The sequence below is a fragment of the Poecilia mexicana genome, unplaced genomic scaffold (genome assembly GCF_051168715.1).
Source record: "Poecilia mexicana isolate PSO_F unplaced genomic scaffold, ASM5116871v1 scaffold_12, whole genome shotgun sequence".
Classification (NCBI taxonomy): domain Eukaryota; kingdom Metazoa; phylum Chordata; class Actinopteri; order Cyprinodontiformes; family Poeciliidae; genus Poecilia; species Poecilia mexicana.
In genome coordinates this window covers 7,131,793-7,157,669 of record NW_028263381.1, presented here as the reverse complement: position 1 = coordinate 7,157,669, position 25,877 = coordinate 7,131,793, and the positions used below count along the sequence as shown (strand labels likewise).

At 40.3% G+C, this 25,877-nt stretch overlaps 1 protein-coding gene across 2 annotated transcripts in view; it reads right to left on the bottom strand.

The window, feature by feature from the left end:
* LOC106907113 (disabled homolog 2-interacting protein) overlaps positions 1-25,877 on the bottom strand; it is a 153,040-nt gene that overhangs the window by 92,189 nt on the left and 34,974 nt on the right. The window contains exons 1-2 of one of the 2 annotated variants that reach the window (XM_014972685.2): positions 22,204-23,312; positions 3,421-3,539 (exon numbers count right to left, since the gene is read on the bottom strand). In XM_014972685.2, the coding sequence (XP_014828171.2) occupies positions 3,421-3,539; positions 22,204-22,327 (243 nt within the window). In that variant the 5' untranslated portion in view covers positions 22,328-23,312. Of the gene's footprint in view, positions 1-3,420; positions 3,540-22,203; positions 23,313-25,877 lie in introns of those variants that run through there. The other variant, XM_014972713.2, reaches the window with a different exon arrangement.

The following is a 25,877-nucleotide window of genomic DNA, read 5'->3' as shown; positions in this document are numbered from 1 at the left end:
TAGCAGAGCAAAGTGAAACAAAGGATGGTCAAATGGGGCAAAATATAGTTTTGGGCTTCACTCTGTTATTGCTCTTATTCTGAATAAGACGCCTATCACACCGTGCACCCTGGGACACATAACAGAAAACAATAGCAAACATAAAACAAAAAGAAGAACCCAGCTGGACTCGGCATTCTACATGTAGCACGGCTTCACAAACCCTAAAAATCTGTTCAAGGTAACAAGTACCACACTGGTTCATATGCAGTCGCTTAACTGGCCCAGGCTTTGATTTTATGGGTCTGTGTGTGTTTCAATGATCTGGGGTGTTTCAAGCATTATTTGATTTTTTTTTTTTTTTGCTTGTTTGTTTATTTGTTTTTTTTTTTGAAAATGACTTCAATCTAACAAACAAACCTGTAAAAAAAAAAAAACCCAGAAGTACCCTTCACACAAAAATGCAGACTGAGAACAAAACTAACTTTGCACAATGAATGCTGAATTCCTCTGACTCTGTCTTATGTTATATACACTCTAACTTGGCTCCAAGTCTCACTATAAGAGAAGTGGAGTAGGAAGTACAAGCACCATTACATGCTACATTCACTGTTGCTATATAGAGTAGCGTCGAGTATGACTGACATCCAGGAAGGGGTAAATGTAACTAAAAAAATAAAAAATAAAAAAGGAAGACAATGAGGAATAAAAAGTGTATTGTGCATCTGTCAATTTGCAAATAAACAAAACTAGACTTGAGGTTACTGTTTCCCATGCTTATGTGAATCTCAACAAGCTGTTTACTTATTCCACATTTCTGCGGCTGACAGCGAAGAGGCAGGGTGGGACGTCATAAACCAATTCAACATGAGCATACCGCACGGAGGGGCACCTGCTTCTCAACAGCCTGTCTGTCTTTTCTTACTGCGCTCACTCCAAAACAGGGAATCTGACGGTCCAGAAATATTGTATCAATATTTTTCCCGCACTATCTTGTTTGCAGCGTATCCTCTCGACTGCATGTCTGTGTGTGTGTGTGTGTGTGTGTGTGTGTGTGTGTGTGTGTGTGTGTGTGTGTGTGTGTGTGTGTGTGTGTGTGTGTGTGTGTGTGTGTGTTTGTGTACGCGGATGTTACAACCCGCCCCAAAAGCTTGATTGCAATCTCAGGCTGTCCGAGTTCATTAAATCAGCACTTAAAGGAGTTCAGCTGGGCTTTATTGCGGGGCCTCGTTTTTGTCATGAAATTAAAGCAAATGCTTTGCAACCAGTTAATTCTATTCCCTCGGCTCGCCGGTTCCCGGCCGCCCTTAATGCGGCCTGATAGGATCAGAGCCGGGACAATCAGCGGGGCTTTCTTTGCTCCTACTGTCACATCTCGTGTTCTCCTTTAGCATAAATGGATAAAACCAGAGGACGTACCTTCCCAATTAGACCTTTCTGCTATTTATCGGAGAGAAAACGGGAGGTAGGCAAGAGAAGGAGAATCAGTTCAGTCACCCAGGATAAGTGAAGCAAAAGAAACTGTAACTTCTATTTTAACTCTGTTTAATTATAACAAACACTTTGAAGGGGTTTCAGTTTTTTGTGGCTTATGGTTGTGATGAAATAACAGCATTCGAGAACAATAGAGGTGTGCATGAGTGTGTGTGTGTGTGTGTGTGTGTGTGTGTGTGTGTGTGTGTGTGTGTGTGTGTGTGTGTGTGTGTGTGTGTGTTTTTGCAGATATGAAATCCAGTCCCTCCAACCGCAAGACAGAAAAAGATTTTGACGGATTTAGCTCGAGGCCTTAGAAGGAGTGCTTTAGAGATCATTATAACTCTTGTTGTCAGAGTGTGAAAGTTTGTTTCTGAAATAAAGAGGAATGACGAGGAACGGTGGCCATTCACTCGACACCCAACATCCTTACTTTTTTTTTCCCATCTCTGGAAAAAAAGAAAAAAAAGAAGAGTCCACTGCACCGAACGCCGTTGGAAACCTCCTGGTTATTCCACCAAATATTGATTTATGAACTCTTCCTGAGTTAAACATTAGTATTGTTGTTTCTAAATGAATATCAACTTGTTTTCTTTGCATTATTTGAGGTCTGAAAGAACTCCATCTTTTTCATTGTTTTGACCATTTGTCAAGAGTAAAATCAGAGAAACTGCTCATATTAAGTGGCCTCCTAATTTATTTATTTTTTTCCAGAGCCGCATGTGGAAGGCACCTGAAAGTGTCATGGTTTGATTGTTGATGCAATACCACTACATACCACTAGGGGGAAGCATATGGGAAAGGAGCCCACAGGAAAAGTTGAACCATCTTCAAGAGAATTATGTTAACTTTGGGCAGGAATCAGTTGTTTAAGCTCATCAATATTAGGCACACGGCTAGGGGTCAAGAGGTCATGTGACTGAGGGTGACTTTGCAGCAGATCGCCTCCAACTTTCCCCGAGAAGCACAAGAAGCCGCTTCAGAGGCAGCTAATCCATAAGTCAGCCCTCCCATCTGACCCTTTACGTCTCTTACAAGCCTGCAGTTCTTCGTTTCTTTTCATAAGCGCTCGTTAATTCCTGTTGGAATCAAGATCAAACAAAGACTCTGCTCACATGTCTCTCTACAGGGGATCAATAAGATCCAGAAAGGACTGAGACAAAATGTAACACAAGTGGCAAAAATGCTGCATGTTCTATTAAGTAGGAGTCCACATCAATTATAGTCCATAACAACTTCCAAAAAAAGCCTTTAAAAACACTTGTTTTTTTTTTCCTGTTGTAATGGATACCGCCGTATCTTTTGGCTCCCAATTTAGTCCATTCCTGTGTTTGTTTATCCTGTGTCGACTAAAGAGGTGACATGGAGTTTACATGTTTATGAGAAACAAACCTCGTCGCTCCGCTGGCCTGACTTTGAGCGGTTTACACTTCACCTCCGGGTTGCCATCTCCCCACTTGTTAAATATTAATTGAAATATGCGACGCTAATTGCTAATTATCTTTAAATTGATGACTCATGGCAGAATTTTTTGCTTCATTAACTGGCTGTTTATCTACTGAATTAAACATGACACAGAGCGTTACAGCGGGCTGATGGACAAAAAAAAAAAAAGAAAAAAGAAAAAGCAAGAGAGGGGGGAAATAAAAAGGGTGCTCTCCATTTATGTTTGACAGCGGAAATGGGGAGCTGTGTGGGAGCTTAAGTGACTGAGCTTAAATAAAGCTCATCATGTAGGCTGAAAAAAAAAAGAAAAAAAAACAAAAAACAATAGAGGCCTGAGTGTTGGAGGCAAACCAAATGTGTGCTGCGATGTCACAGTTCGAAGGACTTTTGATTTGAGTTCATCAGGACATTAAAACGGCCTTCTAAAATATCAATCTATGAGATAAAAAGAAAATCTAACAGGTAGCAGAGAGACAGAGAGAGGACGGTTGGTAGATAAAAAACAAAAAAAGCAGCACTCACAGTACTCACGGTGACTCTGAAAGGGGTGGCGGCGGTGGAGGTGGTTTCCATGGCGGTGGCGTTCTTGTCCGAGGAGCCTGGCATGCTGCGGCGGCGTCCCGTCCTCTCCGGAGGAGACTCTGAAGACACGAAGAAGGTTTTTATTTGATTATCCTTAACAATGTTTTAAAGCTGGCTCAATGTCTTTGAAAGTACATTTTAATGACTTCTTTGATTTCTGTGAAAAACGTCTGAAAAGGAAACGATGGCAATTAGCAAATCTTTTAAAGACACAGTGGATTCACTGATGTATTTGACAGCAGCATTTTAGCTTTAAGTGTAATAAAGCTTCCATAATTCTAGCATTAATCTAACTACATGCTATTCTTTTTTTTTTTTTTTTGCATTTAAAGATTGAAGTGGCTTCGATATTGTTGCGTAAACTAACTAGGAAAAAAAAAATAAGTTCAGTAAATATACAAGTTTGTAAGCTTCAGCTTCCATCTTCAGTCACAAAGAAAGACTCTGTCATTTCAATCGAAGTATTTTAATATCAAACAGAATTTTTTTTTTTCCTAAATGTTTGCAGACCATCCTAACGCATGAATAAATTAACATTTTTATGAGGCATGATCAAATATTTATTTAATACCCACTCAACAGGACAACATGCATACAGGTGTGCATAAGAAATCATTTACTGAGAGGAATATACATAACTGCATAATAGATTTTGTACTTTTTCAGAAGAATGAACCGTAGCTTAACACTGCCGCCGTGCATCATGGGTCATGTAGTTACGTATGAATTTATTGGTCCGAACTGCAGCATGTAGCCATCTGCAATTTGATGCCTAATCCTGGAACCTGTGCTGCATGTTTTACCCCCCCTCTCTCTCCTTCTCTGTCCATTTTCTGTCTGAATATTGTGAAAAATCTCTAAAAGCACCACAAAATAAAACTGAAAAAGGAAGAGTTCTTAAGGTTGTGCGGAAACTCTGCAAAGAGCTTGTCCTTTTGTTGGCTCGAGTGGAGTTTTGCTCTTCAAACTGATGCGACATCCTCCGTTCAGGACTATCTGAAGAATTGCCATAGCCAGACGAAAAGAAATAAACAACAAACAGTGAGGAAAAAGGATATAAAAATTCGAAGAGGGTGTCGAGCTGCGACCCGAACAGACAGATGTAGCTAGAAGCCTGAGCGTTACGCGCCTGGATACTGAAAGACAGTTGGCAACGCTTCAAAAGGTAACTTTTATCGTTTTGTTTACTTGGCTATCTTATTTCATTTCTGCAGTCCAACTTATGTTGTACATGTCTTTGTACAACAAAAGTAAAAAAAAAAAAAAGTGTACAGTTTTAGTGTCAAACAGTTTGACATGATACCTTCCAGTTTTTTGCAAAAACTTTTCCAAACCATCTGGACGAACATGTGTTTCTATATTACAGTTTGTTTGTCACACATTCCCTTTCTGAAACGGTTGTGTCAGCAAGATGTAGGAAAAAGGAAATATTCAGAAAATAAAGATAAAAAATAGGAAAAAGGCTAAAAAAAAACAACAATATGGTGTCTGACCATTATGAATGTGTCCTGAGTGCGTCCAGGAGACATGGAGAGGTGTGTTGTGTGTGTGTGTGTGTGTGTGTGTGTGTGTGTGTGTGTGTGTGTGTGTGTGTGTGTGCGTGTGTGTGTGTGTGTGTGTGTGTGTGTGTAGGGAAGCTACAGATCTGGACATGCCAATGAAGAATGTTACAGTCATCCAACATGCAAGTCTTCACATATTTCAGTTATCTCTGCTGCCTTCTGACTCCAGAATAGAAAGAAAGAAAAAAAAAAAGCATCACAAGCATCGCAATATTTCAAATGTATGCCTCGCTTAATTTGTATTAAAATACAACTAAAGAAAAGTGCAGAATCACAGCCACAAGTTTTGATATGGTGAAAAAGTCTGTCCACATTAAAGCCCTCACGCACGGCCACAGCATCAATCAGGCGACGTTACATTATTTTAAATACGTTTTGAGCAGTCAGAAAACACAGAGTGAATTAATGTTGCAGTGTGTGTGGAGGGCGTGTTAGTGTGTTATTAATATATCCTTATTATATAACAAATCCTCGTGCACACGGACACGTTAGAACGCACGGCGTAATCTTTTGGCTTTAGGAGGCGTTACGCCGGCTTTCGTTTATTTCTTGCAGACTTACAGTAACGCCGCCTGCCAAGATCGCACAAATTCACGGCTACGAGTTGGTGCGAAACCGCTGAAATCTTTATGGATTTTCTGTTATCACAGGGCAAAATGAAAATGACAGTTAGGAAAATGTGTCGTCTTGTAGTTTCGTAACTTAAATAATTCACGCGTTTCTTTCCAAGTGCACAAATTATCTCGAGTCTGCCACCTTATGCTGCCGTTACTGTTGCAGCGCTTGGACTGGACCCCGGCTGTAATGCAGCATGTTCTGTCATGTGGCAACCACAACTTTCAGTGTGTTCTTGTGGGCAAGGCACGGCCGCACCTACCAGGACATACCCAACCACTTAAACTGACAAGCCGGGCAGAGAGAGCAATAATCAAGGATGCAGCTAAGTGAGCCATGGCAACTCTAGAGGAGCTGCACAGGTCCACGGCTCGGGAGAAAGCAGATCAGTTTATTAAACATTTCTCAGTCCAGAAACGTATATATGTTTATCTATTATCTGCTGTCTCACAGGCTGGTTGGTTGTTTTAACTTCAGGTAAAGAGCTAAAGAGCAGGAAAAGTACTAATCCATACATTATTCTCAATACAAATACAGATAAAATGAGAGATGACACTCTGTGATATTTGTTTTTTTTATTTATTTATTTTAACTTAGCATGTTGAGGCGTCTGAATAATCTTAATATGTTCTGCCTCTGTACGGAGGATTTGAATTTACGACGTAAGAGGTTGGAAAGAGGACATTTACGACTTAATGTAGGGCGACAACAACTCAGGAGTTGGAAATAATTACCCAAGAGTTTATTACAATGGATTTGGATGTTACATTTTTTGCGACGTCCCCTCTGAAATCAAAGTCAGGCGCTGAGGAGGGTGAACCCCATCAAAACAAAATCCATCTTTATCTTCAGTCACGGCGCACAACTCAGGTGGTGATTGCATTCCTGTCGTTTTCCCTCCTCGCAAACCAACAACTACGGTGGGGACTGAGACTTCCGCTGCCATGACAACACGACTTTTTAATCCTTTCAAATCAAAAACTCATTCATGAGCAAATAAGGCTGATTAAGGTAATTATCAGCCCTGACGGAGGAAAGTCTGCAATGCAAATTCTCACACTCGGCCTTCAGCAAACTCGCCCCTCTGGGGGCTTCATGTGGCGACAGCTAAAAACTCCCTGCTTGTGCACAGCTGGCTGCCGTTGGCGCGCAAAGACAAACCAAACACATGAGCGCACATCATGGAGCTGTAAAAAAAAAAAAAGAAAAAGACAAGAGGACTGCTGAGTGCAATCGCGATACAGGTTTCCACATGCTCCGGCCATCTGACTGCAATAAATTTCCGCAAATGTACGGAAAATTGCTGCTGCTGTGTGAGGCGCTCCCGTTGTCGACTCAGACAGCCACCCAGACAGAGAGACAGACAGACAGACAGACAGACAGAGAGAGAGACAGACAGAGAGAGAGAGAGAGAGGGAGAGAGAGAGATAGAGAGAGAGATAGAGAGAGAGAGAGAGAGAGAGAGAGAGGGAGAGAGAGAGAGAGAGCAGACTCGTTCTCAATAAAACCTAAATTAAAACGCAACGTCTAATGTGACTCCTGGGGAAAACCATCAAGGAGTTTGTTTTGTCGAACACGAGGGGTTTGATCTCAGGGAACATTTCCTGTTTATGGAGGGGTGTGTGTGTGTGTGTGTGTGTGTGTGTGTATAGCAGTTGTGTGCGGCCTTCAGATCTCAGATGGTGTGTGTGTGTGTGTGTGTGTTTAGAGCACATCTGCAGTTTAAAAGGGTCAGCGTGTCCACAGGCAGCTGTTGTTGTCGTGGAAATTCCAAGCGTGATAGCCTTGAGATCGTTTACTGGATGCTCCCAGTCAATCCTTCCCGTCGTTTCCCTGATCTTACAATTGCTATTCTCCTTCAGTTGAATCAATTTTTCCTCCTGCTTTAAGGATAACCTCTGACCTATGCCCCTGTCCACACAAACACCAAACACAGGAGTCCTGCAAACGAAACTAGTCCAGCTACCTCCCGTCTCTATGCGTTTTTGGAAAGGAAAAACTCAGGAAAACAATAGGAGACGTCTGGGATTTCCTTCCGATTCGTTTCTTCAGAAACCAGATGTTACATTCATTTTAATCTATTGATGATGTCAGCTTAATTGCCACCTATTGCTTTTAACCAGCATACCAGCACTGCTGCTGTGACGTCTGCTTTTTTCTTCCGCATAGAGATACATATATTTTTAAACATGGATAAGTGCATTTTGGGTGTGTGAAAAGTGTTGCTTTTACTCTCTAACGCTGCGCATTAGAGTCTCTGCCTTTCAGAAACGGCTACTGCAAAACCTTTCAGCCTCCTACAGGCTTTTTGGTCGATGGAACTTAAGAGGGCATGTATCGCGTTTGGTAAAAAGAAAAAAAAAAGATGGTGGCAGAGAAGCCTGGGAGTTGAGCCTGTGCGGATTCACTTTTAAAGAAGAACATCTGACACTATTTCTCAAAAGAAAATATTCACCTCCCTGCTGGGTTATATATTTCTTCATTAGGTATGAAGATGGTAGCAGCAGGTGGCTAAAATAGCTTAGCAGCCCGAATGCTGGAGGGGCTACAATCTTTATGCTAATCTGAGCTCACCGCCTGCTGTTTCCAGCTTCATATTTAATGTGATGACTTGTTTTGATATTCTGTTGAAAGGGAGGTGAGTAGGAACATTTCTCTAAAAGCCTCAAACAGAGTTTAGGCTGGCGATCCACTCCGGAGTGAAGGTAAAGCGTTTTTTTTTTTTTTTTTTTTTCTTATGCAAAGTTGTAATTTTCAATTTAAATTCAGTAATATACTACAGGTCAGAGAGTATATATCCCGAGGACTTCCTGAAAGGATGTTCTCCGCCAAGAGACTAAAACCATCAACACTCTCCCTCTCATGTCTGAGCAGGACTTGCACTCGTTCTGACTGCTAAAAAGATAAAAGAATATATCCTCCTCATCCAGAAACGCGCGCGGAAGCTCTCGTGTTCATCGCTTCGGTCCCATACGCGGCGACGTGTTAAAAGTAATGTAACACACACCTCCAATATCATAAATGAAAGGGTAAAAACGTTACAATTTTGCATGATGACTTCCCTTTTGATTCTGTCAAAGTGATGCGCTATTTGCTCATAAATGTGCTGAGAAAACATGCTGTTGTGTCTCTTTGAATTATGCTTTTGGGTTTTTTTTTTCATCCTTTTTCACTTAAGGTACTGGCTGTGCTAAAAGGCTTTGAGATAAAGGATGAAATTGAGAGGTGGCTGTAACCAAGATGTTGTTGGCGTTCAATCTTAGTACACTTTCATGTAGAAAAGAACATTAACAACTAGCTGCTCTCTGCAGTACATGCTTGGTTGATTTTTTTTGGATTTTTAATTTCATGCGTCTCGAAGGAAAAAAAAAAAAGAAAAAAAATTGAGTTGAGCCAGAATTGTATCACATTTTCTTGTGCTGGTTAATAACTCCTTTGGGTTTTTTTGTGATGCCAGGATGCAGACGTTAACGATTTGTATCTTTATTAAAATTTCTTGGCCTCTTGCAAGAGTTCAGGATGTAAGACATCTAAAAACACAAATACATTCATAATCGTAGAATCAGAGAGCATGCCAAATAGCAATTTAGTCTTTTTGCTGGTTGGCAATTAGCACACCAGCTATTACATAAAAATGAGATTTCAAAATAACTGTGCAATGGTCATGAACCCCAACGGAGAACGCGCAAACATCTCCCCGGCCGCATACACCTAAACTCTTGAGAAGGCCTTGATGTTGTTTTCTTCATGAGTGACTGTACAACCAACCAACCCACCAGATCACGAGAAAAAGTGAAGTGACCAAAAAACAGTCCAGGTAAGACACCCTGACACCACATCTTTATTCCTGCTGACTCAGCCCGTGCTACACACCGACATCCTGTCAGATAGCCAGTTGTGGAATAATAGAAGGGCAGAATGTCGAACAAGCCTGAACCTGACAAACAACATAAAACAAAAGGCGAAACGGTGAGAGTTGTGATGTGTTGTTTCCATGGCTTCACCACAGCAAACCACCTTTTTTTTAAATGAAATGGCGGACAGAACCATCCTGATTCAGTTTCTCCAAAACTTAATATGGTGTTTTCTCTTATTTAATAACTTATTTAAACTTTGAATATGTCCAATCTTATTTTGTTTCTCTTTTTGATTTAATTTCATTAAATTAAATCAAACTTAAAACCACTTAAAACTTATGTTTTAAGTGGTCAGTGTTTCTTTATTTTTTCTCCACATTGCCATACATTGTTCATTGACTTTTTTGTTTGTTTGGTTTTTTTCCCAGCAGTCCCCCATTAACTCCAACAGGAAGTGTCAAGCACTTCAACTGCTAATTAATTCACCGCGTTCATCAGCTGGCAACCATTCCTGGTTGCCAGTGGAAATCTTTTAAAGAGTATTTAACAGTTTACCGTCATGTGGTGAGATCAAACAAGAGCTAAAAGTGCAATAAAGTCCTCCTGAGCCTAATTGACCAATACAGCCGATGAGAAACGCCAAGCTGTGGTTGTAGATTAAATGGGATATCTATTACTAAGGCAGGAAAAAAATAAATGAAATTGAACGTTTGAGCACAGACTTGTGTCATCAGCAGCAGTGTGACTCTGCATTTCAAGATGTCTGTCCCCTCAGAACAGAAAGACGGCATCCACACAGCATGCTGACTGGAACAATGAAATGTGCAGGAAAAAAAATATAAAAATAAAATCACAGGCTGTCAGGTTGTGTTTACCCCGTTCTCTCTACCTGGGCGAGTATCTGTCCTGACTCTTACCTGAGTCCTTTGCACACTAAAGCTCCACTTTTTTTTTTTTTTTTTGTTTTGTTCCCCCTCTCTTCAGCTACGTAACAACCGGCTGGCAGCAGCGATAAAATCCAGGCTGTCTGAGGAATATCTGCAGCGAATCAATTTCAGTCGCGCAATCCTCTGAAAGTCGATGGAGCCGTTTCGCATGCGGTGACTTGCAAAAACGCCGAACCCTTTTCTCTCTTTTTGGCAAGTTACAACCACAGGCCTTAAATCCGTTTCATTAATACTTCCTGTGGTAGACCAGCACAAACGAGTGCATAATTGCAAAATTGAACAAGAGTGAATTAATACACATCTGAAAGGTGGCACAGTCCAAAGCATAATCACCATCTAAGGTTTGGCACAGATGTGAATCGGACAAGATTTGCTGCCCACCTAATCTGAAAGAAGAGCATGAATCACGAAAGCAAAGCTACTTTGAGACCAACAGCAAGTCTGGAGGATGGAAGAATTTGTTGACTTGACCTTTATTAGTCATAAACACATCTAAATGTAGCCTTCATGAAAGAGGAAGGGGAAAAACGTTAAAAAAAAAAAAAAAAGCGAGCTGAAGTTTTTCACACGCCATGTAGTGGAAACGGCATCGTTTGTGAAAGAAGTTGCTTTGGTCAAACGAGTTCAGAATTATACGTTTTGGTCAGAAACGAGGTTTGTACATCACCCCGGACATTAACATGACACACAGTCGTGACACTGTGTGGTGCAGTATGGGTAGGGAAGCTTATGGGGAGATGGATGGAAAGAAATATGTTGCAATACCAGAGGAAAACTTGTCTGAACTTGCAGTCGGCGTCAGCGGGGTGGAAGTTCACCTCCCAGCAGGACAACAACTCAACAATGCAGTGGTTCAGACCAAGACATAATAATAGACACAAGGTGACTCAACAAGGATTGGCTCAGCAGGCTGAGGACAAAGGCGTGTGACATTTTTACTACTTCTGCTTAAAGCCAGAAATTTCAATTATTATATTATCACTGACATTCTGTGAACTATAGTGTGTACGTCTTTCATATAAAATCCACATAAAATACATAGAAGTGTGTGATGAATATGAGAAAGTGTAAAAAAGTAAAAATGTGTACTACATGAATACTTTTACAAGGTACTGGAGGTCAGTTTTAAGCTCAAATTTGTGAAAAAAAAAACAAAACAACAAACAAACGTGAGAGCATGTTCGTCTTTCCATATGAACGGAGACCAAATTGTGTTAGCACCAAGCTACAAGGCCGGCGCTGGACTTTTGACCTCTGGGATGCGGTATTTACTCAGCGCGGAGGTGATGGGGTGATAAAGAGGTGCTCCTCCGTCTCCTTGGAGCAGCTCTACGAACACGAGGGAGCAAGAGAGTAAAAGAGCCAACAAAAACCAGCAGTGCATACATAGTCAACATTCACTTAACTTTCTGCAAACACAGAGCGCATGGGCTCAAACTAAAACAAAAATAAAATACCACGGTAAAGGAGATTTACGCTGAACAGCCACCGATTCGAAAGCAGAAAGAGCAGAAATGAGCATTTATAACTTTATTCTGCCCCAGTGGCATCTAGCGAGAAGGACTCCGCTTGGTGTTTGGTTTGGCGCAGGCCTGTCTTTGTCTGCAGTTTGTTATGGGAAGTCAGAGGGAGAAGAAGAGGGGCACAGAAGAAGGAAGTTGCTGTTTATATAGAGGGCGACACAGCGAGCTGCATTCCTTCTGCTGCCGCTGCTCAGAGGTCCGTCTGACTTCATCACCAGCTTGTGAAAATGTGACCGAAGTGCCACAATCTAATGATTTTTTTTTTTTTTTTTTTTTTAAAGAAAAAGGTTGTTTTTGAAAGTAAAACCATATCTGGTTTATAAACGCATCCGCCCACAGCTTGTACTTTGATGGGCTTTGCTGAGTTGAAAACAGTCAAATAACTAAAAATAAAGATATGCGTTTGTTCACAAATGAGCAAGCATGTAATTCCTGCAGTTTTTGTTGGAATGACAACTACTATCTCTATCAAAATACATGAAGAATATTTTTGTTACTTTCATGTGTCATAGTCGTAGGAAAAAAAAAAAAACATTATTTGGACAAGGTATTGGATATCCTCACAATGTTTTCCTCGTTGACCCTCATTCTCCATTAGGCTTGAAGGAAGAAAACAATGCAACTCGATGCTCCTGTTTCCATCTTGTCTCCCTTATCCGTCTCATCTTGATTTGACATGTAATTCCACTTGATTAACTTCATCCACAGCTCCTAATTTACTGGTTCGGCACAATCTCAAATATCCAAAAACTGCAACAGAAATCCTCCCAACAGCACAAAATTCAGTCCACTATAGAAATTAGCAACAAAACCTTGAGCTTTCACAGATACAAAAAAATAAAAAAATCCCATCGGAAAACGTGAAGGAGAACCGGACCGGCTTCCGCCAACGCCTGCACGGCGTTCCATCCAGAGCCCACCATTAAGACCACAACATGGGTCAGGCTGCTTTCATTTTCCCTACAAGTGTTTTGATTATTCTTTCAGGCTTAAGATGTACTACGCACAACTGGTTAAAATCACAATGATAGCAAATTATAGCTTATCGTCACGCAGTTCATGAACACTGAACAGTTTAGTCAAATTTGTGTTCTGAAATCATGACTGCATGGATGTTTAGCTGAACAGAACAGGAAGAAGAAGCAGCAGAACCGAACCTGTGATCCTGTTTTAGTTTTTAACCAAAGAATCGAATGTGATGAATTGATATTGTCAGTTTTGCACCTGAATCTCAGTTATTGTAACTAAACTATTAAATTTGACAGCTGGTAGCAATTAAATTGAAAATTTTAATTAGTTTATTGTCTGCTTTTATATACCATCGCCGAGTATAAAACCATTTTTATATGAACAGTGGTTGCGGTATACAATAAACATTATTAATGTCTCGTGAAAGTACAAAGTTATACTTAAGTGTTTCAAATATGTAATCTTCAGTAAGAAAATAAACCAACTGAGACGGAACTGAATTATATTGGTTGGTTTCAAAACATCTGACCAATCAGACTGTAACATGGTTACAACTTTCTGATGTTTAGTAGAAGAAAGAATGCTGACAAAAAAATTGCACAAGCAACAGGAATCATGACACAGACTGCATCTGTTGCATACCTTGTGTTAAGCTACTTCCTAACATCAATGCAAAGTTTTGTGGCAGCCATGTCACCTGGCGGTTCTGGTCAAATGCGTTTTCTCAAATCAGCACTCCGGGGCGATGGGGAAATTTTAGAGCACGTCCTGCTTCCCTGTGCTGACACACTTTATGGAAAAGAAGATTTGCCTGTGAGGGTAGGACTTTGCACCTATAGCCTCACAGGCAAAATTACAAATGATCATGGCAACACTGTGCTTCATTGAACCAGAAAACCAACCTGACCTTAGCCAAATGGAGAAGCTATGGACAATCGTCAAGCGGAAGTTAATGGACCAGAGAGTCAACTATGCAGATAAGCGGAAAGCTAACATCAAAACATCTTCTGCTTCCTCACCTCAGCACACGCAGGCTGACTGCCTCCACGTCCTGGTTATAATCATCCTTATGTAATATTGACATTTTCCGAGAAACTATTTTGTAAACTTCTCTATTATGAACAAATCAAACAGATAAAATAATATCACTCTGTTAGAAAACTACATGAGCTTGACCTTTTTAATTTATTCAGATGCACGTCTAAGAAAACTGGGGGGGATTCAGAAGTGCTTGGACAGCACCACACTGTGAATGCGGGACGGTGTTTTCTATCCTTCGTTCCCAAAGCTGTGAGACTTAACTGGCTTGAGTGGTCAGCCAACGTAAACAACACGAAGGATGTGATTTGGTGTCAAAAATATTTCAGACTAGTAAAACGTACTAGTTTTACTAGTACGTTTTACTAGTAAAACGTACTAGTAAAACTAGTACGTTTTACTAGTACGTCCATAAAAACAAGGATGCTTGTTTTTATGTAAAAACAAGCATCCTTGTTTTTACATAACGCAGGATTTCTTAGTCACCTACTGTTGTGCAACTGCAATATGTCGAAAGGCAATTCAATAATGACGAGTTATCGCAGTATTCCTGTAGTCCCGCAGCCATTTCTCTGAAATTGTTCTTCGTCTCTGGAATGTAATCCGTGCGGATTTCTATGGATTAGTGGGATTATCCTGCACCTGTCCTTCTGTTATTGGACTCTTTTGGGTGCTCAGACAGACTGTGTCATCTGGCCCTTCTTGATGACTCATGCTGAGGGGAAGAGCGCATGCAAGGGCACAGATTTCAGAAATGAGAGTGAGATCACAGAGTAATCCCTGGTTAAACACTGAGATGATGACAAAATTCTGGTGGTTTCACTTCAGCCACTTCACAGCCGAACTAACCTTTCCTTGCCCTTCGTATTAGAAATTCTTCTATTGGTTTTTGTGTACTTATGCACAGCTGGAAAGTGGACAGGAAACACCTTTCCTCTGTGCTTTTATTGGCTCAAAGTCAAACCAACAGTCAAGCTGCCTCCGTTGGCAATCGAGGCCTTTGTTTTTCCCAACCCGTCCTTAATCTTAGAGTAGCTGCTCTAAAACAAACCACGAAAACAGATAAAGACACTTATCTGTTTCCGAGCAAACAAGAAAAAAATAAATGATTCCATCAGTGAAGATATTGAGGATTCGAATACAGTGCCACTTCCAATTGAATCACTTCCTTTGTCTATCTTATTAATGTTTACAGCAGATTAAGACTTTGGGAGACCAACCAAGACTGTTTGTTTCCTTCCTTTATGTGTTTGGGTGCGAATGCGAATGAGTCACAGTGATTATCGGTGATGTTTCCACCATGTTCTCCATATCAGCATTAATTCTGTCCGTATTTCCCATCAGCCCAAACATAAACACACTCACACAACACCCAGACGCACTTGACTGAAAGTCTAAACACTCCACCTGACAGAACAAAAGCGCGGTGCAGTAGCACCGATCGCAAGTGTTTCTTGGTAACGACCCATTGAGGATATAATTATGCATAATAACTGTCAGCAGTGATGCATTATTGAGCCGTTAGTGGGAAAATCAAATAGTTTTCCCCAAGCTGCAGACAGCTTGTAGAAAAGTATTTGTTTTGTGCCAGTTTAACTTTGAGCGATCATAGTTGGTGCCCTATCTTGAACTCTCATAAAACAGTCAATATACCCTGAAAGCGTTAGCAACTGCTGTTCTGTTTCGCCTCATTGTCTTTCTAATTACTACTGCGACTACAGCTTTGTCTACCTCAGTTTTTCTTTTCTAACTCCTGTTGTTTTCCTTTGGTGAAGCTCGCAGAGGGATTTGAACAGTTTAAATATGTTATGCCAACACATAATTCTCACTGGTTGCTCATAATATGGAGGTACGCATGTTTTGCTAATGGAGACTGACAGCCCTCGTCTTCTGAGATATCATAAGTTTAAAACATGTCCACACAGCAATGAAAAGCTTTGCAGGAGGGAAAAAAATGGCTGTAAATTTTTAACTTATGATTTAATAGTGTTGTAATCTGCCATAGTTAAGCTGGAACACCCCCCATCCCACCACAACTCAAGTAATCCTCCAAGATTTCAGTGTGGACATACCACTTTGTATTTCTGTCACTATGAGACTTTTGTCCACTGCAGCTATTGAGTCAGTGTACAGTGGTGACCACCTGTTTGTGGTTCAATATTCGCAGATTCACTCATGCGCTGATTTTTCCGCGGAGCGTGACTCGTAGAAAATCCTGCCCACTGGCAGGTTTTTTTCCCCCATAGAGCACATCTTACAGTCTCCAAAGGAAAATTCATTTTGGGAAGTTAAACCATTTAGACACAAAGCTATTTGACAAGGTTGGTTTCTGCAAAGCGGTCAATATAAGAGCATCCTCTGTTTTCCTTGGCACTTATTGGCTGGACCTCAGAGAACGGAAATAAGGTAGACTGCAGTAGTGCTAAGACGGTTTCCACTGTGCATCTACATTAATATTTAGGTATATATTGTGTGAGCTATTCAAATAGGTAGATATAAGAGTACTTATAGGGGTTTTGTGTATTGATGGATTTTAGCGATTTGTAAGGCACTGTGGCTTCTAACCCATGAGAACACCGGGGGTCCGCCGCATCTAAACTATTCACAAGTGAAAGTGTCAGAATTTACTCCAACTCGATATAGACAAGACTGAATCATTTTTCAAATCCATTCATCAATCTGTCCATTCATCCACTACTTGACATTTTATGATCCTATTCTCCTATTGTACTCTGTTCTGCCCATCTTCTATTTCTTACTAGGAAGCAAACCCTTCTGTACATATGTAATTAAAACATTTTCATGTAGTTTTCATTGTGTAAAATAATAAATGAAATGCAAAAACAGTGAATTTACAGTAAATGCATTGTATTTAATTAGTTTGGTCCATTTTGACCACTCAACCCTTATGAAACATGACACATTAGGAGCCAAAATAACCCTAGATGACCTTCTGCTGTAGACATGGAGACCTAAACTACTCCTAGTCACAGTTCATTGTGAGTCAATTACTAAATCAAATTATCTGCTGTTAACATGGCGAATTTGTAATTAAGCACGGTCAGTATTAAATGTACCACAGCTGATATTCTATTGCATACCTAAAGGAAGTCATGTATGAAATGACCAAAACCGTAAAAATACCAGATGGTGAAGCAGAGAAAGGACCTGCAGCCATTTGAAACGAAAACAACAAAAGGCTTTCAAAGTAAATCAAGACTGGGTTATATTTTCAAAAATGTACCACCAAGATATAAATATGCTCTGGGGAGCAAATTGCTACATAGGATTGCTGTCAGATAAAAAAAACAAACAAAAAACAAAAAAAAACATCAGACAACTCAACAGCGGGTCAATTGGCAGACCTCAAACAGTTCCCAGGTTTTCTGAAGATATTTTGACAACATTCAACTAAAAGTAAAATTTGGGGGAAAATGGTTAGCCGAGATTGTTGGGGGGGGGAAAGAGAAGCGTGTTTTTTCTAAAGACTGACAGGTTTGGTCAGGATGTGAACATCCTGTCAATACCAGACCAATTTAAGAAAGAAAAACAAATCAAGGCCATCCAAAGAGATCAACATTTCTATTATACCTTAGGCTTGATGTACTCATTACCGTTTATACTAAAGGTTCCTCACCTAACAGTTAAAACATATCCACATCATGCTGTCATGACATTGTTCCAGTCAAGGTTTAGACCTAATGTTCTGACCCAAACAACAGCGTTAGACCCCGAGTGCAAGATACGGGATCACACTGAACGTTTCCCTCCTGCTATTCTCCTTTTTTTGAGATAAGTAGGGTTTTTGCATGTCAATGTCACCGTCCACCGCAAAGTGGAGGAAACAGATCCCGAGCGGTGGTCAGGGGTGAGCCGAAAGCACACAAGACCTTCCATTCACAGATAACAATGAGCGTGTATGCACATGGCATGAAAACGAAAACACATGAGCTCATGCAATCTGATCTGCGAAACAGACAGCCAGGCTTTCATAAGAGACTCCAGCAGCTTTCTCAAGATAGAAACACATAACGGGGCCTATAGCGCATTTCTATATTGTCCTGCTGTGATGAATGTTGGTCTCAGCATTATACAACTTGCTTCAGGCGAACTGAAAACATCTTTACAGAGGAAAAGAAAAACCCTCTAATTTCTTTCCCACACACTGATTTCAACCGGTTAGATAACACATTGAAGTTGGATGGAACTTCATGCTGCAATAGCTTTTGTTTATGATGTACTGCAGCCTTGGAGGAAACTAGATTAGACTGATGTTGAGAGAATTCAAAAGTCCACACATAGTTAACCATAAGACATAAGCGATGTAGCTATTCATGCAGAAGGAGCACCGACCAAGTGTTGAGTTCAAAGAATTGAAGATACCTCTGAGAAACCTGACATTTTAGTTTAAAACATCCTGTTTTATTCATCTATTTTATTGATCTAATTTTTCCGGATTTCTGTTATCTGTAGGCCATTATTATCCAAAATACAAGAAATAAAGTCTTGCATGTTTCACCCTATGTGTAGTCAATCTATATCAGGGTTTCCCCCAGTGTATTATAAGCCTGGCGGGCCACCAGGCTTGACTTGTACACCCAGCAGGCTTATCATTACTTAGTTATTTATATATATTTTTTTATATTTGCATTTTCTTAGACTTTATAGTTGGTGTTCAGATATTAATCTTCCAATCATAAAATAACACATAAATATCAAGTGATATTTTCAAATTTCCTGTCAATGTTAAATATTCTTTAACTCAAAAACGCAGCAGGCTGCTGGATGAATGACTGCTGAGCTCCCCGACCACCGGGCTTTTCTGGGGGAAACCTTGTATATATTATATAAATGTCATTTTCTGAAAGGAATTCACATTCTCAGATACGTCTGTGAAAATATTCAATTATTGTTGGGTTTTCCGAGAAGGTCTGCACTGGCCCGTGTATTTTCAAGAACATGCCAATAGCATTTCAACTAAATGAGATAGAAGCAGCACTCGTTTGGGTTATGTTCACCTATATTTTTTTGTGAACATTCAGACATGCATGTTCTTAATTTTATCCGATGTAACTGCCACATTTCATGACATCAATATGAGTTGACGTCGCTTTAAGTTTACAATATTTCATTCTTTGCATGTTTCTCGTTGCCTCTAAAGTAAATTCAAAACAAATAAATATGCCTTTATGTATGACTTGTAAAAGTATGTATCGATGTCAATCTTTGCCAAATTGCATCATGTTACAACAAACTTCAGTGCATTTTCCTGAGATTTATATGAAGAGAGACCAACACAGGGTAGCAGATTTTTCACAAATGTCACTGATGAGAAGCTCAAAGAAGTAGCAGGCTTTTTATATGAACTTTTTACAGTACTGTCGAGAATTACTCGAAGTTAAAAGGAAGTCTAGGGAGACGGTAAAATTTTACTACTACAAAAATTTTCCAGTACCACACAAACCAAAAAAAATTTTTTTTTTTTGAAGAAACCTCTCCTTCATCTGGACACAAGCTGCTCTGCTGTGTGTTACTGTTAACTTGTGCTCACCGTGTTAAAAGTTTTCGTGGAGGGAGCCTGCGCTTACCCACAAAGATCAAGGCAAGAGCGTCTCTGCGAGTGTCTTTGTGTCCAGGCTCAAACACATGTGTGCACGTGCGTGTGCTCTTTAGACCAGTGAATGATAGAGTGGGGAGACTTCAAAGCTCCACTTTGATCAGAGTGAAGACGCTCAGCGCAGGCACCACCACGTTCTGCTCTCCTCCTCATGACTTTGCCCGTTTCTGGCTACAGAAGCGCAGCCACAGTTTCACTTTGAAGAAACTGACGAAGCCTTAATGCAAAGAGTCGATTTGATCCACATGCTGGAAGTTTATATCGATTCTTGCTAAATAAGTCTATTTCTCAGGACGGTGTTGAAACAGCTCAGCGGTTTATTTTGTATAAGTGACTTCATCTGGTAAAATAAGTTTATGGATTCATAAGCCTGGATATAAAGGTGTGTGCTTTAAGCGTGATATTTTGCTGATGCTTTTCAGTAATAAAAGAATCTGTTCTCAAGCTGCTGTTTTATGTTGAAAGCATCACCTAATATTGGCTCTCTGACATTCAGCTAACAAGATTTGGTTACACAAAAAAAAAAAAAAAAAAAGAAAAACTTTTAAATTGTTAGTGAGGAAACATTTTGGGTCCTCTGTTAAAATACAACACTTTGGAAGAGTGACAGATAAAATATGACAGATTTGTAAACATTGTAGAAGAATAAAAAAAAGTTTGAGACTAGTGAAACTGACTTGTGTAATTCTGCACTGACCAGAGATTCATTAAAACATAGCTGGATATTCACTAGGTCTTTATTCGATATGGCCCACCACCCAGGGCGGCAAAGCCTGGTGGGTGGAAGGAGCACTCGAGAACTTGTAAAGTAGTATTGCGCCAAGGTATTTTACCTTTCAGAGCCAAATTTTCTTTCAAACATTTTAGATGAGCATAAAGATCTGCAAATAGGTAGAGCTTTCACAAATAATTTGGAATCATGTTCTATTAAAAAAAAAGTTTTAAAAATCTACAAATCTATCAATACTGATCCACAAATTGGCAAGGTTCTACTGTACTAGCTCTGTAGAGCACTGCAAAAAAAACACAAAATCTTACCAAGTAATTTTGGTCTGTTTCCAGTGTAAATATCTTACTACACTTGAAATAAGACAAAACTAACTTAAAAGTAACTTTTCAGTGAGATATTATGAGTAAACAATTCCTTAATGTTGATGAAAAATTACTTGTTCTATTGACAGACAAAAGGACTTTTGTCCACTGCAACTATTGTTGTGTGGGAAAATGTATTGTTATAAGTTAAAAAAATGTGCCAATGGAAATAAAACTTTGTCATAAATATTAAGGAATTATTTACTTAAAACAGGCCTCTGTATCTTGCTAAAAAGTTTCTTGTAAGTTAGTTTTGTCTTATCTCAAAATTGCTAAGACAGAGACTGATGGGACAAAGGGTTGACTTGTGAATATACACTAATTATATTTGTCAAAACATAAAAAAGAAGCATTTTTATACTTTTTATAGACTCTGTAAAGCATAATTTATGTTTCATGAAGCACTTTTTTGTGAATAAATCAAGTTGGTTGGTTGACACATCGTCTCATCTTGTCCATTTGAACTCCGTTTTGCACATCCATCTTTATTTGGATCTGGATGTAATGGGAAAACATTTAGTATCTAAATCTAGTTTTAGATACTAATTAAAGACTTCCTTTTGAATCAAATTTCAACCTAAACGTTAGAAATGGTCTGTTGGGAGGTCTTGATTACACAAAACTCAATATTCAGTTTGATCTTAAAGGGAAATTAGTCTGAACTGTTTGTCTTCTGAAAGTTTGCATCGAACCACAGTTGAGAAAAACAAGAAAAAAAAACCTGCAGTTCCGTCTACATATTTCCCTGATCGCCAAGTCATGGCAGCTCGCCTGGAGGGGGGGGGGGGAATCAATAGGTTCAATATTCAGAGATACTTCTTTTTCTTATAAAAAAGTTCAACAAAGCCTTGGGGATAGACTTATCACTATAATGTAGTAGTTCAAATGCAGCCTGCAGCACCGAAAGGCAGAAAAACAGAGCAATGAACAAACAGATTGCCGGAGGAGCCAGACTCAAAAGAGAAGAAGTATTTATACAGAGCAGAAAACTGACTCTTTTTCTGCTGCTGACACCAAAAATACTTGCAGGCAAAGCGCCCGAACAGGGTGGAACCCTGCTAAACTGAAAGCTGTCAAGAAGCAGTGAGGCAACGTAAGAGCATCATCGCTTTGTGAACGGTGACACCAAACTGTTATCTCTCACCAGAGCTCACAGTCAGGCATCTACGACAAAGTGCTGTGGACTTCTAAAAGTAATGACACCAAAAATAAAAAAAAGAAGAAGCTGCCCTTTGTACAAAATGTACATTTTCAAAAAAAAAAAGAAAAAAGAAAAAGAGAAATGCCTCTATTTAGTTCCATGCCTCAACAGGGTATATTCTCTTTTCATACTCTGACAAACAAACCTAATATGAATCAGGAACAAACACACTGCCAGGAAAGGTCAAAGCATCTTGTTTTTGGCCAAACAGCAGCTGTATTTTGTCATATTCCTGAGGCAGCAGCTGTATGCGAGGCTCAAACTGCTCCTCAGTGGCTTTTTAAGCAGCAGTGTTTTATTACCCTTGTTGGCAGACGGCCTGGTGCGACTGCGGGACCGGCTTCGCTGACGCTGCAGTCGGGATTTGCCCAGGAATCTGTAGTAGTACGAGGGTCTCCCGGATCCCTTCCTGGTGACCCCGGCCATGCTGTCAATCTCGAAGCGAAACCAGCTGGGCTGGAAAACAAGTCCTCTTGTTCGTGTTTTTGTAGTTTTTTGTTTTTTTTATCGATGCAGATAAAAGCCAAGCCAAGTTCTTGCAAGTGCAGTCAAGCTGAGTTTATCGCAAATTTTTCCTTCAGGATCCTCTTGCAGAATTTCCCCGTCTACTCAAGAGTCCTCATGGGTCGTGTTGTATGTTGATATCCACTCCACTGTGAAACGGTTTCCTACTGCCAAAAGAGAACATTTAAAACCCATCCAGCATCCACTGAGACCAGTCCCACGGGCTCTGAGCACTCTCCCCTCAGCGTTTCCCACAGTGGGATCCCAAAGGCATGATGTCCGGGAATGCTGTGTGAGCTGGTATCCTGAAAGACAGGAAAGCTGCTCCCGTTCCCAAAGTAAGAGTGCTCCGAAGGAATTTTATAGAAAGTTGGACAAGACTAGTCCCTCAGTTTCATTCAGGAGTGAAAGGATCCACTTGTTGCAAACTTCTGTACTTCTAAAAGCACATTCCCCCTCACCTCTTGTGACTCTGAGTGTGTGTAAAGCAGGGGAGGAGAGAGCGTGCTATGTGGCTGAGAACAACAGACAAAACTTTTGGGACATCTGCAAAAGGCGCATAAGATAAGGGCTTATCTGGAACGGAGTTGCCGTGACTGGCTCCAGACGCCGGCACGTCGTCGTTTTCTCCAACAGCCAAACTGACCAATAACAGGCTCACAGGTGGAAGAAATCATCCGGTGCAGCGTACAAGACGGATTCTTAAGAGGAATCACCACACCCTACTTTAAGTGACTCCTAATCCAGTCTGAAGTTCCACTCCTGAGTTTAGACTCTGTCCACTTTAGTTTGCCTCCCCGGACAAGAAAGGAAGAATGGGAGTGACTGCCTTCTCGCAGCACATGTAAATACATTGTAAAGAGCGTCCCGCAGCCAATCACAGCGGGGTCTGAGGAAAAGTGTCAGGAGGGCAGAGCATAGTCCAACAAGGGAAAAACAATGTGCATCAAAGGCTGAGAGGTGTTCATCTTATCAGGCTTTCAATCTGAGTCCTTATGAATTATAGTTGTTTTTGAGACTACATTTCCACTTTTCTCACTTTTGCTACCTTAAATTTTCAATGGAAAAGCAAAAGTGACTCAACTCTACAGGTTGATCTTTTAGAAACAAGCTGAAGATGCTAATTTTAGAGCGAAAGAGAGAGAGATCTTAGGCAGCAGACCAGCCACTCTAATCCAAAGAGGAACAGAACATCAGACTATCATTTAAAGTCGTCATGTCACGTTCCCAGGGTTTAAAGTTCATATTCTGAAGTAAGAAAGGAACTGAGTTACATTGTTGTGTTGACGAGGTTGACCAACACAGACCTCTCAAGCGGTTGGCTGATAATATTGCATAAAAAAAAGCATATAAACGTGGACAAAATTGTTGGTCCCCCTCGGTTAATGACCGAAAAGCCCACTGAAATAACTTGAAATAAAACCTTACCGAAAATTAACCAATGAAAATCACATGCTGAACAGAATGATTTAAAAAGAAAAACTTATGGAACAGACCTGGACAAAAACTATCGATAATAATTTGACCTCTCGGATATGTTGAACTAAGGTGTGTCCTCCAATTAGCATTGCAGGAGTCCTCAAGCATGCATACAGTGAATCTGCCTATTTAAAAGGTTACGAGTAGTCACTGTGTTGCTTGGTGACAAGGTACCACAATGGACATGGACCACAGGAAGTTAAAGAGAGAGTTGTCCCTCAAGAATAGAAAGAAAACTATAGAGAAGCATGTAAAAGGTAAAGGTCTCCAGGCAACTTGATTCTCCTGTGACTACAGCTGCACTATGTACGTATGTGGAAAAACAAGTTGAAATTAAACTTTTGTAATCAACATTTGCACAGTTCCTACCATGCATATATCTGCTGATTGTACCTAATGAAAAAGTCTCCCTCTCCTCTGCTCCCATCGACATTAGATTTCCTTCCTTCCGTGGCTGCTCAATTGTTCATCGCGACGCCTGTTGCTACTGCGCGCAGAGGGAACCATAACACCGCCTTCTGTGCAGAGTTTCTGTCATTACCTCAGCCCATAAACCTCCAGCGACTTAACACAGTAGTGTGTCTGTGAGTCTCTGACGGAGGCTGGGCTCTCTGCCTCAGCGTCCACCAAGAGCAGTCAGAATGTCCATTAAGAGTTATGCATCAGCAAAATTTGCCTCTAGAGCCTCGTGTAGAGAAGCAAACGAAATATGAAACATTTTGTGCGTCAACTTTCTGCCACTTGGGTCATAAGACACCCACAAATATGCTTCTATTGTTCTTTTGGTGGGGAGGAGAAAAAAGACCAGAAAAGCAAAGTCAAATAAATACAAATAATGAGGTTAAGAATTGATCTCAAAAGGCACATTGGAATGTTGTCAGCTGACAACAAACTAGATTTGCACGGTCTTTCAAAATTGTACAAAGGTCTGTTAAAAGTCTAGGAATTTGAGAAATACAAATTGACGTGATTTTTCCTATGGTTAATGTGGGATTTCTAATTTATGATTTTTTCAGAAAACAAACACATCTTTGAGAAGGAAAATGTTATTACAACACATAAATCAATTTCAGTATTAAGTCCTGTGAGCACATCTGCCATCAGCGATAGTGAATCTGTTAAACATGAAAAAAGCTAAGCTGTCATAGGTGACTTCTCATCAGAGCAAACAGAAGTCACTTGTGGGATACCCCAAGGTGGGATACCCCAAGGTTCAGTCCTTGGGGTATCCCAAGGACTGATACCCCAGTCCTTGGGGTCCCTCTTATCTACCATAACTATGCAAATAATACACATATTTGCATTATAATCTCAGCAGGTGACCACAAATTCATCCAAGTGCTGAGCTGCTTAGTACAAATCAATGTATGGACTGTAACTTTTTTCAGCTGAACAGAAACAAAAGTGAAGTTATTATATTTGGATCTAAATGGGATCAATCAAGAGTCAGCCCACAGCTTCAACTATTACAGACAACAAACAACCAATCAGGCCCAAAATCTGGGTGTAGTGATGGACTCAGACCTGAACCTACACACACACAAAGACAAATACAAAGTTGGCCTTCTATCAGCTGAAGACTATTTCCAGAGTTAAACAAGAGCTAGAGAAACCCTCCCATGATTTTATCTCAGCACCTAAATACATTAAGACATGTTGTTGTCTATCAGTTGTTTACCAACCTCTACCGCCGTTTTGCTTTTCACAGTCACAAACTTCTCCATCTCTGCTCTATGGAGGTAGACACGTTTCAAAACATCCGCGCTTGTATCCTCCGCCATCACCTCTGTTTGCACAGGTATGTCCGTGTGGCCTGGTACTACTTCTACTAGCTTGAACGGGCAACCTGCTAGTTAATTCGAACACTGCTGCCACCTATTGACCGGAGGCTTTCCCGTCATTCAACCATGAATAAAGACAATAATAAAGTCTCCCTGCGTCTGGCAAAAAAAAAAAAAAACACCACAGAAACAAAACATCATGCCCACATAAC